The sequence below is a fragment of the Galeopterus variegatus genome, unplaced genomic scaffold (genome assembly GCF_000696425.1).
Source record: "Galeopterus variegatus unplaced genomic scaffold, G_variegatus-3.0.2 Scaffold10853, whole genome shotgun sequence".
In the NCBI taxonomy this organism is placed as follows: domain Eukaryota; kingdom Metazoa; phylum Chordata; class Mammalia; order Dermoptera; family Cynocephalidae; genus Galeopterus; species Galeopterus variegatus.
Genome location: NW_007736964.1, coordinates 17,463 through 35,984, shown reverse-complemented (window position 1 = coordinate 35,984; position 18,522 = coordinate 17,463). Strand labels below are relative to the sequence as shown.

The 18,522-nt window shown below is 46.0% G+C and overlaps 1 protein-coding gene and 1 long non-coding RNA gene across 3 annotated transcripts; both read right to left on the bottom strand.

Moving 5' to 3' along the window:
• Positions 1-3,168: 3,168 nt before the first annotated feature.
• CCDC185 (coiled-coil domain containing 185) lies at positions 3,169-4,947 on the bottom strand. Its single transcript, XM_008594481.1, has 2 exons — positions 4,842-4,947; positions 3,169-4,595 (listed from the first exon to the last, which is right to left on the bottom strand). Exons 1-2 carry the CDS (start codon positions 4,945-4,947, stop codon positions 3,301-3,303), a joined length of 1,401 nt encoding a protein of 466 aa, XP_008592703.1. The 3' UTR covers positions 3,169-3,300.
• A 2,206-nt stretch (positions 4,948-7,153) lies between these two features.
• Positions 7,154-18,502, bottom strand: LOC103610275. Of its 2 annotated transcripts, none has more exons than XR_552199.1 (4): positions 18,227-18,502; positions 13,419-13,610; positions 9,485-10,870; positions 7,154-8,259 (listed from the first exon to the last, which is right to left on the bottom strand). It is a non-coding gene; the product is annotated as an uncharacterized LOC103610275 (long non-coding RNA). The 2 variants fall into 2 exon arrangements; XR_552200.1 differs by having other exon boundaries at positions 9,485-9,553.
• Between the last annotated feature and the right edge of the window lie 20 nt (positions 18,503-18,522).

Below are 18,522 nucleotides of genomic sequence, written 5' to 3'. Positions count from 1 at the left end.
CTTGGGGACAGCAGGCGGGGGGGATCTAGCGTAGGGGAAGAAACACAATTGGAAGGCCTCATCTTTCTTATAAGAGCTGAGAACATGGATCTCACACTTACCTCTGCACAAAATCCCTTGTCAGGTTACCTTTAATGTTTTAAAATTACTACTAACATGAAATCTTCCAATGGGGCTTAGTCTCTCTCCTCCCCTCTCTCTTTTTAATACAACTGTTACATTAGGGGCTTTTAAAGGAAAACATTTAGTTTTTAGATACAGACTTTGTAATGCAGTGGGTTAATTTCTATTTAGCTGCTGGCTCCTTATTTTTAAATGTCATGTTATTGAGTCATGCTTAGTCACTCATTAACAGCCTGGTTAGGTTAATTGAACACAATGTTGGTAGACAGGAGGACATCATACATCTCCCTCCAAAGAAACAGAGAAGAAATAGAGGGGAAGAGAAGGATCCCAATAGAATTCTGTTCCACAAGACTGAATAGGACCAACACTCACCCCCTCCCCATGTAAAAGAAAAAAGAAAGAATCAGACCAAATAGGTTCCACTCAGAGAGCTCTTAGCATGGCTGGCTATGATGAACCAGTCAATCCATGGTGCTGATTACAAACACTCCCTATCAACACAGGGAGGGAGGCCAAAGCGGGAGGAACAAATCTGGAGGAGGCCAAATCTGGGAGGAACTATAGAGCACCATTTCAAAAAGTGTTTTGCAGAACACTAATTCCATGGAATAATTTTTTTTTTTTTTTTTTTTTGTCTTTTTGTCTTTTTCCGTGTCCGGCAATGGATTGCAACCCTCAGTTTTGCCCCCGCACCGGACCGGGGACCGGCAACGGGATCGCAACCCTTGGCGTCGCTCCCGCGCCTTGCTCAGCCAGTGAGCGGGAACCGGTCTGTATGTGGGATCCAAACCCTCGGGCGGGAGCGCCACCGCGCTTCCCAAGCGGCGCACCCATCCAGTGCGCCACTGGGCCGGCCCCCTGCATGGAATAATCTTGACAGAAAAAAAAAAAAGGTTTCATGGTTTGTAAAAAATACTAGTTTAAACAAATAAGTTTCTTTGCTGGAGGACTTTTTGGAGCCTTAAAAAATTTAAAAGTGCATTATGAACTCCCAAGAGGGGATATTGTATGTAGGGTTTCCAAGTTCAGTTGTTCACAGAAATACTCTCACCCCCTACCCTTTTTTTTTTCTTGGCTATTTCTTATGACTGGTCACTCACATTGCACCCTTTTGTAAGTTCTAGGACAGAAAATACTTATTAAGAAATGATGCAGCACTGTATGCGCAACTGAAGATTTTCTCCAGTTCTTCCAAGATATGCCTGATGTGTGCCCCTAAGATTACTTGAGAGCTAAATAAGTATTTTTTATTCAAATCAAAACTTACAAAGCCAAGTAATTTTCTTAAAATCCCCAAACTATCCAAGAGAATCAATAAACTCATTCATCCTACCTTTGGAGGCATCACACTTCCAGACTTCAAAATATACTATGAAGCTATAGTAACCAAAACAGCATGGTACCGGCATAAAAACAGACAAATTGACCAACGGAATATAATTAAAAGCCCAGAAATAAACCCACATATTTACAGCCAACTGATTTTCAACAAAAGTGCCAAAAATATACACTGGGAAATGGCAGCCTCTTCAATAAATGGTGCTGGGAAAACTGGATAACCAGATGCATAAGATTGAAACTAGACCCCTATCTCTCACCATACACAAAAATCAACTAAAAAATGGATTGAAGGGGCCGGCCCGGTGGCGCACTGCTACAGTGCGCCGCTTGGGAGTGCGGCGGCGCTCCCGCCGAGGGTTCGGATCCCACATACAGACCGGTTCCCGCTCACTGGCTGAGCGAGGTGCGGGCGCAGCGCCGAGGGTTGCGATCCCGTTGCTGGTCCTGGTCCGGTACGGGCGCGACACTGAGGGTTGCGATCCATTGCTGGACACGAAAAAAGACAAAAAGGAAAAAAAAATGGATTGAAGATCTTAATTTAAGACCCAAAACTACAAACGCTACTAGAAGAAAATAAAGGAGAAACGCTACACAAAATGGGGGTGGGAAGCACTGTTTTGAGCAAGACTACAAAAACACAGGCAACTAAAGCAAAAAAAAAAAAAAAAGATAACTGGGACTACATCAAACTGAAAAGCTTCTGCACAGCAAGGGCACTATCAACAAAATAAAGAGACAAACCACAGAACGGGAAAGTGTTTGCAAACCACACATCAGACAAGGGGCTAATATCCAGAATATATAAGGAACTGAAACAACTCAATAGTAAAAAACCAAATAACCCAATTAAAAAATGGGCAAAGGATGTAAATAGACATTTCTCAAAAGACAACATACAAATGGCCAATAATCACATAGAAAAAATGCTCAAAATCACTAATCATCAGGGAAATACAAAGTATAACCATAATGAGATATCATCTCACTCCAGTAAGAATGGCTGTCATCAACAAGACAGAAAATAACAAATGCTAGTGAGGAGGCAGAGAAAAAGGAACTCTACATTGTTGGTAGGAATGTAAATTGGTACAGTCATTGGGGACAACAGTATGGAGATTCCTCAGAGAACTAAAAATAGATCTACCCTACCACACAGACATGTACCCAAAGGAAATGAAATCAATATATCAAAAGTACACCTGCTCTCCAATGTTCATTGCAGCACTATTCACAGTAACCAAGAGATGGAATCAACCTAAATGTCCATCAACAATGAATGGATAAGAAAAACTGTGGTGTATATACATGATGGAATACTACTCAGCTATAAGAAAAAAAAGATATCCTATCATTTGAGCAACATGGATGGAGCCGGAGACCATCACGTTAAGTGAACAAGTCAGGCACAGACCCACCCATACTGCATGGTCTCACTCACATGTGGAGTCTAAAAACAAAAGTGGTTCTCATAGAAGCGGAGAGTAGAATAATGGTTACCAGAGGCCATGAGGGGAGAGAGGTGAGGAGGAAGAGAAGGGGTGGACTAGTGGGTACAAAACTGTGCTGCCTACCCTAAGTGAATCATTGCAGTTATATGCACGTGTTGGAACAACACTCTGTATCCCACCAATATGTGCAAGTAAATGTTAAAAGAAAAAAATAGACTAGTTCCTGAGAGGAAAAGTATATTTTATATACTTTTTAGAAACCAGTGCTCAATTGTAATCAGATTATACAATGTATCACATTGCCACATCTCCTGACTGCCGGGCCTGTAAGTTATTTGTCCTCAGTTCTCAGTAGCCCCTTCTCTGCTGGGCTTCTGCCATCTGATCAAAGGACCTGTTGGGCAGCTTTCCTATGAAGGCCGGGCATCTTCTGGAACTCCTGGAAGGTGGGATCTCTCCCTTGGGAGATCTGCTCCTTCTTCCTGACAGCTTCCTTGATGCCCTGGATGTGACCCTTTTCATCCTTCTCGGCTTTCAGCTTCAGAATGTGGCGATTCTTCTCCCGCAGGATACTGAGCTCCTGGAGGTGCTGTGCCTCCTGCCTGGTGGTCTTGTACGTGGAGGTCCTGGCCTGCCCGATCCTCTGGTCTGCTAGTTCCACCGGCGTCCTCCTGTGTGTCTTCCCCTTCTCCTCAGACTCTCCTGTGTGCCACCTGGCCTGCTGGAACTCCTCTTCCTCCTTCTGGGCCTTGTCCCTCAACTCCTGGTGCCGCTCCCTAATCAGGCCCTGGTGCATCTCTTGGGACCTCTGGGAACTCTGCTCCAGGGACAGCTTCCTGAGGAGCTCCTCAGCTTTGGCCTGGCAGTCCATGAGAACCTTGCGGGCCTGGTAATTGACGAGGGAGCTCAGGTTGGTCTCCTGGCCCTTCTTCTGTCCCTCCATGGCGTGCAGGTGCCTCTTGAGAAAGGCCTTCTCCAGCCTCTCCTGCAGCTGCAGGCGGTTCCTCTCCTGCTCCCGTAGGCGCTGCACCTGGCACAGCTTGCGGTGCTCGGCCCGGGCGCGCGCCCTCTCCAGGTCCTCCTGGCATTGGTTCTCCTGGTCGTGCAGTGGCGCCCTGCACCGGCTTTCCCCCTGGGTCACGTTCCTCACCTGGCTGTCGCACCCCCTGCCGCGCTGCCGCCGCCCAGTCTGCTTCCACTGCTCCTGGCTCTGCTGCAGCAGCAGCTGGCGCTCTCTCTCCAGGGTCATCTGGACCTTCTGGTCCGAGCGCTTCAGCTCCTCCCAGGCTGTCGCCACCTGCTGCTGCAGCTCCCGCATCCTCTGGGCTTTCTTGACTCGGGCCAGCACCAGGGCCACGATCTTCTGGTCCCTGGAGGATACCACCACCTCTTCCAGCTTGTTCTTGAGGATCTGGGTGTGCTGGCTCTGCGCCTCTTCGCTGGAGACCGAGGGCTGGGAGCACTGCCTGGCCAACGACTCAGCCAGGTCACTGTCTCTTTTTGGGGTGCGCACACAGGCCGACTGCGTCCTGAACATTTGGGAGGCCACAGAAGACTTCTCCGTGGGAACCGAGGAAGGGGAACAGCGACCTGGATGTCTGCAGACGGGCACTGCCCACTGGTCTCCACTAGGTGCCTTTTTTACCTTGAAAGTTCCACTCACGGGCATGTAAGGCGGGTCTCCCTGGGCCGGAGGACATAACCAAGGCTCAGGGTATCAAATAACCATGGGAAAAGAGGGAGGGAGCTCAGAGAAATGCATGCTAAGGAAAACTGTGTCCTTTTAAAATCTTTTAGAGCCCATGTGGTTTTAGGTCCCAACATGGCTTCAGTCCTGCTCACTCCAGCAAATCTACTGGTGCCTTCATCTTGGACTTCCCAGCCTTCAGAACCATGAGAAATGGCTTTCTGTTGTTTGTGACTCACCCCCGGGTCCCCCCAGCCGCGCGGGGGACGCGCGCTCTCCGCCGGGCCGAGAGGGCTCCCAGAAGTCCAGGTAGGGCCGCGCGGAGAAGGGGCCGAAGCCGGCCATGCTCCCTCGGGGCGCGCAGCATCTGCGCGAGGGTCCCGGGCCCCCAGGGGGCGCTGCGGCCACCGCCCCGCCCTCCGACGCCGGGTCTCGGTCGCTGTGACGCTCCGGCCACTTCACAATGCGCCACCCGGGTCTTGCTAGCACCGCGCAGCCGAGGGGCGCGGAGTGTAGGCGCAGGATGCTGGGGGAGGGGGTGGGAAATCTGGGGCGGCATCTAAAGCTGAGGGTGCATAGTGACCCGCCTATCAGAGTTTGAGGCGGGAATTTAAACTCGCATTTGTATACCTTAAAATAGCGGGATTTTAAGAGAGCCGGGTGAAGGTGTCGTTTTCAGAATGAACGTGAGGGGAAGGGTCGAGGCGCAGTGTGTGTGTGTGTGTGGGGGCATTCAGGCCTCCCTTCGCGCTGAATCCCGGTCCCCGCGTGTGTGCGCCTCTCTATAATGTGCTGTAATAGGCGGTCGTGGTGCACGTTAATAGGGACCACCCTCCTTTGCTGTTTTAGGTTGACAAGCCCGAGGCGCACTTCAATGTTTACTTTTTAAAACATTAGAGCAGGAAAAAGACGATTCTGTTTTCTCCCGGATATGGCAATTATTGCCTTTGTCAAAATATGAATACAACATTTCTGAAATAGCATCAGTGAACACCATGCTGAAATCACATTGTTTAGTTTCTTTTCCTCTAATTTTGTGGAATTCTTTTTCCTTGCTGAGGCACCCTGGGCTAATGAGAAAGGAATTGGATTTGGTCAGGCAAAGGAGTTTGAATCTCCTCTGCCACTCTTCACTTGTGTGCTCTTGGGCAAATACCTAACTTTCCTGGGCCTCAAGTTCCAGAAGGGTGGGATGGGTGGGGGGAGGGGGGCTGATGGTACCAGCACTGCAGGACTGCTGTGAGGTTCAGATGAAACTATGCATCCAGAGCTTGGCACCATAATGCATTTAATAGATATTACTTCCATGTTCTGCTAGGCTTTAGTTAAAAGTTTTAAAACAATATATGGGTTTACAAAAATTTCTGGATTTCTAGCTTAAGAAGAATGAAATTCATGTAATCTTTTTTTTTTCCCTTTTTGTCTTTTTTCGTGACCGGTAACGGGATCGCAACCCTCGGTGTCGCGCCCGCACCACGCTCAACCATTGAGCAGACCGGTCTCTATATGGGATCCAAACCCTCGGCGGGAGGGCTGCCACGCTCCCAAGCGCCGCACCCTACCGAGTGCGCCACCGGGCTGGCCCAAAATTCATGTAATCTTAAAACAGTTTAGATGAAGTGCTAGAAAGAGGTGACCCCAGGCTCTGTCATGTCCATACTGTACTGTGGATCTTGGCTAAGTCAATTCCCTTCTCTGGGGTTGCTATTGTCTGAATGTTCGTGTTCCTTGGGAGATGATCAGGACATGAGGGTGGAGCCTCACAAATGGGATTAGTGCCCTTATAAAAGGGGGCCCAGAGAATGCCCTCATCCCTTCTGCCATGTGAGGACACAGTGAAAAGATCATCATCTACAAACTAGGAAGGGCCTCCACCAGACACTGAATCTGATACCAAGGACACTCAGCTCCTAGCTGAGGTTTGCCAAAATCTTGTTACCAGCTGCTTGTCCCCCAGTAAAAACAACTCAAAAGTCAAATGTTGGTAAAGGTGGAAGTCAGCTTTTATTCAGGAATACTAGTGACCCGAGGAGAGATGTTGGGCTAACCCATCTCTCCAGTAAACCTGAAGGAGAATGGCCAGACTAAAGCCCTCTCAAAGACTCAGGTTTAATGAGGGGCTTTTAAAGAGGGGGCTGAGGGAATGGGACATGGGACGTGAAAAGCAAAAGGGAGGGAGACATGAGCTTTGGGGGCTCCATGCAAGGAGCCAGGTGCAAGGTCTCGCCAGGACTCCATCTGGTGGTTTCTGCTTCCGTCCTTGCTGTGATCTCAGGGTCCCACTGGAGGGCTGGAATCCGTGTAGCTTTACTGATGTCTTCTTTGCTTTCTCAGGTTCTATAGTATGTGTCTTGTAGCAAGTCTGTAGCTTCAGGCTGACTGGAAAACAGCTTTACATTCATGTGGATAATGTCATCTTGCCCCATAACCAAGGCTCAGGGTATCAAATAACCATGGGAAAAGAGGGAGGGAGCTCAGAGAAATGCATGCTAAGGAAAACTGTGTCCTTTTAAAATCTTTTAGAGCCCATGTGGTTTTAGGTCCCAACATGGCTTCAGTCCTGCTCACTCCAGCAAATCTACTGGTGCCTTCATCTTGGACTTCCCAGCCTTCAGAACCATGAGAAATGGCTTTCTGTTGTTTGTGACTCACCCAGTCTGTGGTATTTTGTTATTGCAGCCTGAACAGACTAAGACAGGGGTGAAAGGAGGGAACAGTTCTGGACAGCATTCCCTAAATACAACCGCTCCTTAGAGAAGAATCAGGAGAATTTACCCACTGCCACCCACCCCCAGGCCTCTTCACATCACCTTGGAGCTTCACAGCAACCCCAGCTAGGCAGGCCCAGGAGAATTGATAACATTCTCCTTCAGACAAATCTGAGACTCAGCCATAGTAACTGATTTCTGCAAAGGTCATTTGGTCGATGGTGGGAATTTTGATTTCAGATTCACTTCTCTTTCCATGATACTATGCTGCCTCTCAGGAAATGCACCTTGAATTGAGACATGATTTTAAGAAAATTATGAGTGGACATACATCAGAGAGCATGGACACCATGTCCTTGAAGCGACGTGGTGGCTGCCTCAACTGCAGTGGCTGAGCTGCCCAAGGAGCGCTCTGCCTGGAGGGGACCTCACCAGCAGTCATGAGCACCTCTACAGCTGAGCACAAGAAGTTGTTTCTACCCTAGATTTCTGTTGGCACCACTCATACCCTTGTTAAAGAAATTATTTTATGTGATTCTAATCCTTCCTAGGAGGTAAATTTAAAAAAAAAAAATTAAACCAAATTTGAGATGAAATCATTTAGCTTTTTAAGTTAGGAAATATTTAGGTATGAATTGAGTTGTGCTGAGAGCTGAGTGTCATGTTTCTCTGTTGAAGCTTTGTAAAAGATTTTGCACAAACAAGTGTGGCTCTGGCCAGTACCCAGGCCACTTCCTGTCACAGAGAAGCTCTGTGGGTGACAGAATAGCCACCCAAGAGCCAGGAGAGCTGCCCCAGCAGCTGTGCCACGGCTGAGCCACCTTGAGCAATGGTTTCACCTATGCGTTCTGGTGTCCTCATCGCTGCAGGAGACCATCTGTAAAGTCTCTTTCAGCCCTGGATGTAACTGGAGGAAGGGTTCAATCCAGTAAATGCTTCAGCCTTCATCCTGTAAAGCAAAAATGAGTTAATCCATGAAAAGTGCCTGTGGCAGGGCCTGGCATGTGATAGCTGCCTTATAAATATTAGCCACTAGAGTCTTCATTATCATTATGCCCAGAGCGCAAAAACCATGGCAGTTGTAGAGCTGAATTTAAAGACTTAGTTTGGGGCAGAGCCGGAATTAGATCCCAAGGGCTCAGATTTTCGATGCAGGGCTCTTTGGCCTCTAGCTTCCTCTAAGGTTCTCAGAATTCACCAGGGAATTGTATAGGCTTGCTCACCTCTGTCGATCATGGAATAAAAGACCAGTCTTAACTTTATAATGCCACAAACATTTACTGAAAATCTGGGCCAGGATTAGAAAGATAATATTGCTAGGAGGAACAGATCCAAGTGACAGATGTGTTAAGTGGCCAAACAGTCTCTTCAAGAGAGCCCCCAGGGTAGGGAGGAGTTTGTTCTATCTTGGTTGTTCATAAAGGAAGCCTTCAGCAAGGGTGATACTGGAGATAGACCTGGGAGGACAATAAGGATTTCACCAGACAGGGACGAGCAGGAAGACACACCTGGCTGAGGAGGCTGCATTGGCCACCATGTGGACTCTCAAATGCCTGGCACCTTGGGGTCATGTGTGGTTTGTGCAGCGGAGACATGGGGGGTGAGGGGGTTGTACGTGGAGTGGCAGGTGATGATGCCAGAAAGGTGGGCTGAGTCCAGATTCTGCAGGGCCTTGAATGCCAGGCCAAGGAGCATGGGCTTCCTCCCACTGGGCAGCAGAGTTCCAGTTGTGTCCAGAAGAGCTCCAGGATTCTTTGGAGCCGCTTTGGGCTCCAGAGGGGGCAGGGCTGAGGACTTTAGGGCACGCTCTGAGGCCTCTGTCCCTGCTTTACCCAGAGAAGCATAGATTTTATCTGTTTTATATCCTGGGGCTCCTTATGACACCTTGTTGAAAATGTTCGGAGTTCTGCTTATAAAAAAGGGATCAAATTCACTGTGTAGATAACAGTGGGGATGCAATGAAACTCTTCAAACCGGAAAAGTGACCCAATTGGATCCATATTTTAGAAAGCACACACTGGCAGCAGTGTGGAAGCTGAGGTAGGTGGCTGGGCCTGCAACCAGAAATGGAAACCAGGACAATGGCAAGGGGGCGGCCGGATCCAAGGGACAGTTCAGAGGTAGAGGGACCATGACCTGAAAATGATTCTACCTGGAGAAAAAGGGCTTCTAACCTGGTGCCTGGGCAGATGGTGAGTGGCAGCACTGAAAGATCTCCAGTCTACTTGACCTTGAGAACACATCTTGGGAATCAGGTGAAAGAAGCTGTAACAACAACTGAATCCATACAGAAAAACAAACAGAATGACTGCGACACACTGACAAAGCTCCAGAGGGAAACCCTGTTCCAGAGAATTGAGGGGCCTCATGAGGAGGCTGTAGGACTTACAGCACAGCAGCACAGAGCCGGGAAAACCCTCCTCACCTGCATCTGCAGCGTCTGATTAAGAGCCCTTGGGGGCTCACAAGCTTGGAAGCCACAGTCAGCTCTTCCAGGGGGGCAGATGAAAGAGATGTTTTGCAAATACTAAGCTGTCGAGCATTCCCTTGATACCAAGAACAATCAGCCTCATTTTTATTTGGCTGAGAAAAACCTCAATATATTTCACTGGATGGATGCCTCAGAATGTGGGCTTTTTGCCAAATGAAGACCTGGGCCTCTTTTCTTAATTTGTTGGAGACTTGGAAAATACGGTGAAACGTGTTCTGACCCCACAATTAAAATTAATCTATGGAACAGAACTTGCTCTTGCCCTTCCTCAGAACAAACTGTTATTTGTTACAGTGACTTCAAATTCGATCTCTTGGCAGATCTCCTAATTCTTGGATGGGTCGTGGGGAGAACTAAGCTAGAATGGCTTTGTCTAACACAGCAGCCAGTACCCACACATAGTGGGGACAATTGAACATGGGTACTTTGAATTGACATGTGTTCTAAGTGTAAAATACACAGTGGATTTCAAAAACTGTATAAAAAATGTAAAATATCTCAATACCTTTTTTTACATTGGTTACATGTTGAGATGGTATTTTGAACACATTAGACTAAATAAAATGTATTTTTGAAGTTAATTTCACATTTCTTGTTACTTGTTTTAACGTGGCTACTAGTAAATTTAAAATTGTGTGTATATAATATATATCATAGTATATTTCTATTGAACAGAGCTGCTCGAGATAATTGAGTTTCCCCGATACTCATGTTATAGATAAAAGCTTTTAACATTTAAGTAATTTTTATATTTTATAAATTTATTGCTTGGAAATCACCTTTTCTAAGAAGATGGTGTTTGGGTCAGAACTTTTTTCTCACTGGCTGGATGACAGGGTAAATTATTAATTTTCAAAACTCAGCATTATAGTACAATTTCACAGAATTTTAGTTTTTATGCCCCACCCTCACTTTTTCCTCACTACACAAGAAAACAGATGCCCCAAAGATACAGAACAGGGCCTCTCTCTAAGTGTGCCTACAAGATGTGGACTCATTACAAATAGCAGACCCAAGAAACAGTACAAAAAGCAAAAATAAAACAAACAAAAAAACAACACAAGAAGAACTTATGCAAACACAGAGGGCAGAAAGTGAAAAACTTATGTTAATGCAGAGTTAAGAATGAATATTGTAGCCTATATAAACTTCTTTTTTTAAAAAAAGGAAATAGTGGGATAAGAGCCTGGAAATAGGAAAGTCAAGTTACCATGGAAACAATCATTTACCCACAATGCACGTTACACGTGTATGAGAGGTTACATGGGTACAAGTGATGGCTGACACATACCGAGCGTGTGTTGCAGCACTGCTCTAAGTGCTTCATGTCCAAACCCTACCACAACAAGGAGAAGTAGGGACTGTTCTTTCCTGAGGCACAGAGAGAGAACTGCCCAGGATATGAAGCCAGCAGTCAATACCGAGCGTGTGTTGCAGCACTGCTCTAAGTGCTTCATGTCCAAACCCTACCACAACAAGAAGTAGGGACTGTTCTTTCCTGAGGCACAGAGAGAGAACTGCCCAGGATATGAAGCCAGCAGTCAGTAGCTGGAGCTGGGAGTGGAACCTGGGCCCTCACCCCACCCTCACGCTGCACCCATCTGTGCTAGTGCTGCATGGCCAGGCCAGAGAAGGTTGTGCGTGGACAGAGAGCAGAAGAGAATTTTAAACATTTCTAGTTTTGCTGCATCTTAGGATTTTAATGTTTTTCACATTTGTAACCTTAATGCAGCTAAAAGCAGGAGATGGCAATTAACCAATTCTTATGAAGAAAGGAAGAACTTGTATTAAGGATATTCAGAGCTGAAAGTGAGTTCACTTCTAGAAGGAGATAACAGGACTGAGCTGCAGTTACTGGATCACTCAGTAGTGACACAGAAACACAAATCCATGTGATAAATCTATTTTTGAAATATTACCACAAATAGGTTGTAATGCTAAACATATGAATAACTTTACCCAGTGGAAACTTGGAGAAATAGTTGCACTTAATAATTTATCCAGTTTTGAGTTACTTCTTCATTCTCAATATAACATAGGCATAATATGGACTTTTTTTTTTTTTTTTTTACTTTTAAAGAATGTGCTCTGTTGAAACTTTTAAAAAATGTGTGGATCTTTTCAAGTTCTTTTTGTTTTTTTGTTAAAATTGAGTCCAGGGTTCTTAACTTCGAAGGACGTGTGTTTTTCAGAAAGGTATACCCGAGGAAAGATAGTGCTGCCATGGAAGTCTGGTGATGGATGGTTTGCTGTGACTGCTGACTGTGCGTATATTGTAACACGTTGTGTGCTGTGAATGCTTTGCTGATGTCATCAGCAGGGTGGGGCACCCTCAGCCCACTTAAACTCCAGCCTCTGCATCCAGCAGGCTCATTGTACTACAGAAGAATTTCCAGCGGGCAGCTCACAGTGCTCTTTTCATTCAAAGCCACCCCCACACAGGGCTGGAGTAGAGCCTCAGCAACCGTGGGTGGCTCTGTCTGTGCACTCAGCAAACTTCTGTCCACAGGAGCCTTACAAAGGTGCCTTTGACCACCTGCCTGGGTCTCTGCACAGCCACACTTCTAGGGAAAGTCATTAACTGCACCCCACCCCCTGGCTCCCTGCATGGAATGGTGCTCCTTCTCTAAGTCTTGATTCAGGGGAAGACATCCCTGACTTCCCTGACCACATGGAAGACCCTACTATATACTCCCATAGCTCTTTTAGTGTACCGGCCCCTCTCCTTGGTGGTATGTGTTCAGTGCAGGCATACACTTGGGGATTCTGTGAAAATTTGATTAACAATGTCCTCCTGCAGTAAGTTCCATGGGAGAAAATGGACTGTGCCTATGTTTGTCACTACCACTCACTAATGTATCTCCTTGAATGAATAAAGTAAATGATGGCACTAAAATGATTTTATGATTGCATAAAAATTCAGTGTCTCCACCTGCTGGCCCTCACTGACAGGAGTCAATGCTTCTATTTGTGTGTATGCACCTACTGCAGTGTGACATCCAGTCCTTCCTACCCGACTGAAGCCCCTGACCACACCTTTGCCCATTCATTCTTTGTTACTGTTCTCAGCCCCCACATTTTAAACAAGAATAAGGTCATCAAAGTGAATGTCCTCAGCTTTCCCTTCCTTTTGGACTTCACCCATTTTCTTCTTCCTTTCTGACAGAGTGGAAATCGTCCCTATTCCTTGCCAAAGCAAGGTTCTGGTTCTGTCCCACCATCCTCCCCAGGGGAGCGTCCTCATTGTCTTCTGCCCTACTCTTTCTCACCTCCTCTTCCACCCCAACCTTCATTCTTCCTAAAAGACCAGTGTCTGGTACAACTGATCATCACACTTCCTCACTCGAAATCCTTTGATGGCTCCCCAGCTGTCTTTTGAATAAAGTTCAGATTTCATGTGTGGCCCCAACAAGATGTTCCACCTCTATTTTTAACAGCCACCCACAGCCCTCCCATAAACACACTTACTCTCTAGGCATAAGGGGTTGTCCATAATTTCCCAAATAAGCCTTAAAGTTTTTTATACCTTTCTCATACTGTGATGAGCTGTATAGAATTAAAATTTTCCCTTGAGAATGAAAAGTCATGATATAAAGCACAGTGCAAAATGTACTTACAATGCAGTCCAGTACAGTCCACTATCGCACCCTTCTGTCCCAGCCCCAAAATCAGGGGGCGAGAAGGCAGGGTAGGGGTGTGGATGCAAACCCCATTGAACTTCGGCTATTTTGTTGACTTCGGATAACAGAAATGAAAAAAGCGCTCAGCTTCATATGGGTCTTCAGTTGCTTTAGCTACACTGACTGCTTCTGCAAAAAGACACATTCAATCATTTGTTGAGCCAATAACCATTCATTAACACTGTTGTAGTGGATTGAATTACGTCCCCCCAAAACTCACTGAAGCTTGAATTGTGTCTGCCAACTTTTATGTATTAGAAACTTGGCCCTCACTGTGACTGTTACGAGGGGGGAATCCTATTATGCTAATTGAAAGGTGGAGGCTTGAAGAGGTGATTGGATTGTAGGATCATGCCATAGTGAATGGATTAAAAATGGTGGTCAGGGGCATAGTTCTGAGGGCTTTAAAAGAAGAAGAGTCTGTCTTTGTTCTGAGGGCTTTAAAAGAAGAAGAGTCTGTCTTTTCTCTCTCTCTGCTCTCTCTGCTTCCACTGTCTTGCAATGTGAGACTCCTGGGTCACTGTCGCCACCACCAGATGAACTTTGGGCTTCCCAGCCTCAGAAACTGTAAGCAATAAATTTTGTTTTCTTTATAAATCACCCAGTTTCAAGTATTTTGTTATAAGCAATAGAAACAGACTAAAACACCTGTCCTAGGCATAGTGGTGGATATAAAGATTAAGACCTAGTTCCTGCTCTTGGTTAGCTTATATACCTGATAGACAGTAGCAATTGCCAAAATAAAGATACTAAAATATCAAGGAACTTCACAGGTAAAAGAATTCACTTCCAGGTTGGAAAGATGGGGAGTGAGGATAAGTTATTGCTTATCTCTCTCCACTTGTGCAAGCTTTGGGAGGACAGGGCCTTTGTTTTACTCAGTTCTGTCTTTTCAGCACCCAGTGCAGCCTGGCACATATTAAGACTCAATACATATCTGTTGAATAAATGACTGAATTAAAAAATTGTACATATAAAAAGATATAGGCCTGGGTTTATGACCGTGAGCTTCTTGAAGGCTGAGATGATGTCTATGTGCATTTTTATAGATTTGCATAGTGTTTGGCCCATATTAGACACCCAGTAAATGCTGGATGGATGTTCAGTAAATGACTCCATAGCTGAGGTTTCCTTTTCACCCTTCCCCTGATGTCACTAAGCACCAGCCTTCCTGAAGAAAATGTTTATGCCAAGCTGACAGTGCATTTACAGGTAAGAGTCTTTACAAAACCAAGAAAAAAAGGCAAGGTGATAAAAGATAAGACAAAAGAAACTGGTCAGGAAAATAACATTTTTTATATAATTAACTACTGAAAGTGTTTCTGAAAGCATTGGTTTACCTTTACCTGGTAAGTCAACTGAAATGGAAAATTTGGCTGTAGGTGGTGATGATGTTAAACCATCTCATTAGCAACTCTTGTTTAGTCTGAGAACCAAATATTTCTATATAGAGGCAAAACTTAAATTCCCCTTCAGTTATCTAAATTTAACGAATGTAAATTATATTCTAAGTAACAGGTATTGATGCCAGGCTCCGATGTGGCAGATATCTTTGCATATTGAAATCGTTTGACGCTTGTTTTAGTGAGAAGCTCATCCATGAAGAACCCTATTGGATGCAGAATTAATTGCTGGGGGAAGAATCAAAAGCAAGAGAATACGTAACAGGTATTGATGCCAGGCTCCGATGTGGCAGATATCTTTGCATATTGAAATCGTTTGAGGCTTGTTTTAGTGAGAAGCTCATCCATGAAGAACCCTATTGGATGCAGAATTAATTGCTGGGGGAAGAATCAAAAGCAAGAGAATATTGTGATCCTTGCCCTGAAAAAGCTATCCATGTAAGCAGGTAAAACAGATATGAAGAAAGCAGGAAAAAAACAAAAAAGCAAAGAAGTATGTAATGCAGATTAAACCTTCTGGTTGAGCCTGCTAGTCGCCAGTTGAAATCTGAGCTCCCTTGTTCCTACAAGAGTTGTCTCTGGGTCTACATTTCCTGGATCCCTTTGCACCTATGTGAGACCATCTGACTAGTTGGCCATGTGACCTCATTCTGGCCAATGGGATGTGGGCAGCATGGATGTGTGCCATTTTGGGGCCTGGCCATACAAACCCTATCCTCCTCCTATGGGCTGATCTTAAAAAAAAAAATTTATTGTGCTGTCTTGACCCAGTTTTTAGGTCCTGGCTGGAAGCTGGTCAGTTCCCCTTGTTGAGCAGCTGATTAAGTCCACATCCCAATCATTTCCCTTTTCAGGCTTTCACATGGGGCCACTATATACCTGCCCTAGTCACCCCAGGGCCAGGTACCAGACAACTAGGAACAACTTCCGTGCCCCAGAGCCCTCCAAAATTATTCAAATTAGACAATGCACGGAGATCCCATAAAACCTGTCCCATTTGCCATACCTAAGCTGCCGCCTACAGTTACAGCTTGCTGTAACAATGTTCCCAGGCAGCCCTTTCTCATTGGGAGCTATAAGTAACAATTCTGTTTTTCACTTATACGAGTGTCATTGCGCTGTGTCCCACCATTTTAAAATCTTGTAGCAGGGCCGAAATGGCAAAGACCACGGACTCTTGGAAACCATGTGTTGCAGACAACAAAGTCCCTGAATGACTGCTGTTCCCAAACTCCATTCATCCCCAACTCCCCTATCTGTATCACACCACCATCACCTTGCACTGTTCTGTGAGAGAGAAAGAAGTTCCTGTTATGCTGGAGCCATTGCATGTTTTGGCTTATCTGTTGTGCCAGTTTAACTTACCCTAATTATCAGAAGAAAACAACCAACCCATTGCTAAGAATATAATGTGGATGAAGACGCTTCCAGGGAGAGACAAGGGGAGCTATTATCCCAACCCTTATGAGGAGGGGAAACAACAGAGGAGAGCTGATTAGCAAAACAGCAAACTAGTTTAGCAGTTAACCCTTACTGAGCATCCTTTCCCTCCTCTTCCAAGGCAAACCTCCTGTACCTGAGAATGTGATTATATTTGGAGACACGGCCTTCAAAGAAGCAGTTAAGTTAAAATGGGGTCATTAGGGTGGTCCCTAACCAATATGTCAGGTGTCCTTATAAAAAGAGAAGATTAGGACACAGACACCACAGAGGAAAAGCCATGTGATCACGAAGGAAGAAGACGGTCATCTGCAAGCCCAGGAGAGAGGCCTCAGAAGGAACCAACCCTGCCAACACCTTGATCTTTGACTTCTAGCTTCCAGAACTGTAAGAAAATAAATTTCTTGTTTAAGCCACCCAGCCTGTGGTAGTGTTTTGTTATGACAGCCCTACAAAAATAATACATGGCGTAATTCACAAAACTAACAAAATGGTATTCTGTATCTGCCCCTCAAATGCTTATTTTCTTCAGTTGCATTAATAGAAGCAAATTATTTAAAATACAGAAAGTGCCAGTACTGTCCTGCACTGGTCAGAACTCACAGAGTGAAAACAGAGCCCCTTTCTGGAAACGAACTTTGATTGTTGGGGGTTGATGGTCATTGAGATACTGAGTCATGTCCAGAGAATGGCCATCAGGCTGGTGAGGAGTCTGGGAATTGTCACACTGAAGGAAGTGGCTGGGTCTAACCCAGAGAAGGGCGGACTCAAGGGAACATGAGACCAGCTCCAGGTAGATGAAATACTATGTTAAGGAAGAGAATTCAGTGTTGCTGGGGGAGAACCAGAACCAGTGGGTACAGGTTTCAGGGAGGTAGGTTTTAGTTCTATATAAGGAAGGCTTTTCTAATGGTGCTGTTGGCAAATATAACAGGCTTCCTAGAGAAGTATTCAGCAAGGCTGGATGGCCACTTATTAAATGTTAGAGAGGGGACTCAAGCATAGATCCCATGTTTGCCCCAGATAAATTGGGACGTTCCTCTCAGTCCTGACATTCTCTGTATAAGTGGATTGTACTCCCGCTGAAGAACAGATTTCAATAGTTTATCTCTTATGATTGTGAAACCACGTGCATGGTCAACAAGTATGTTTGAGCTTTGTTGATTTGACGGCTATTAGAAAGCATTTAGAAATTTACTGAGGAAAAAAAATGGAATAAATATTCAAACTGTAGAGGACAGTCACAGGACCTTGGAAATATGGAAGAGTGCCCAACTAAGATTCTGGAGCTCCAAAGTACAAGCTTTAGCAGGAATGATCTTGTGCTAGTAAAAATCTTAAACCTGATCTGTGCAAAGCTGCCATCCCAATTTTACAAATTAAAAAGAATATATATATATATATATATATACATACATACATACATACATACAGAGAGAGAGAGAGAGAGAGAGCGCGCGCTTGATTTATCTACTAAAAGCTAATCTACCCTGGAAGACTTTGTTAAAATTACTCCTAGTAAGAGTCGACACAATAAAAGCTGTGATTTCGCAACTGCCATCAGTATGTGAGATTTTGGGAAAGTCGACAGAAGCAAGGGCTGATTTGGTGGCTGTATCAGGAATATGGTTTTCGTATCTACAAATTGCTACAGAATAATGGAGTGCCACTGGTTCTGCAGTGCCGCCTGCGGGCGCCCTCATTAGCTCACACCCCTTAACCACCCGGGCTGGAACGCGCGCCCTCCGACCCACGCTGTCTGACGGCGGCCGGCCTCCCCTCCCCCAAGCACCCGACCTTCCGCAATGGCACCGACCCCGCCCCAGGGGAGCGCCTCCCAGGCCGAGGCTCGGAGGGGCCCGCGCATCTCCACGGCAGGCCAGGCCGGGAGTCGTCACTCACCGCCTGCGGCTGGCAAAAAGGAAAATACCAAGATGCGGGGAAGCGGGAGAGAGTCTCAGCAGCCTCAGGTTGTCCTTCGGGCTCCAAGGGCCGCGCAGAGCCTTGGCGGAGGTGGGGGGAGGGGGCGGGTAACGCCAGGAAATTAAGACACTTTAGCAACTGACACCCCGCCCCGCTCGAGTGAAGCCTGTTGGTGGCGAGGGTCCCGGGGCGGGCCCCCTCGGTGTCGAGCCCCCGCCGCCGCAGCAGTCCAAGGCCGAGCGCTCTCCCGCGCCGCGCGCCGGGGCACCGAGGCC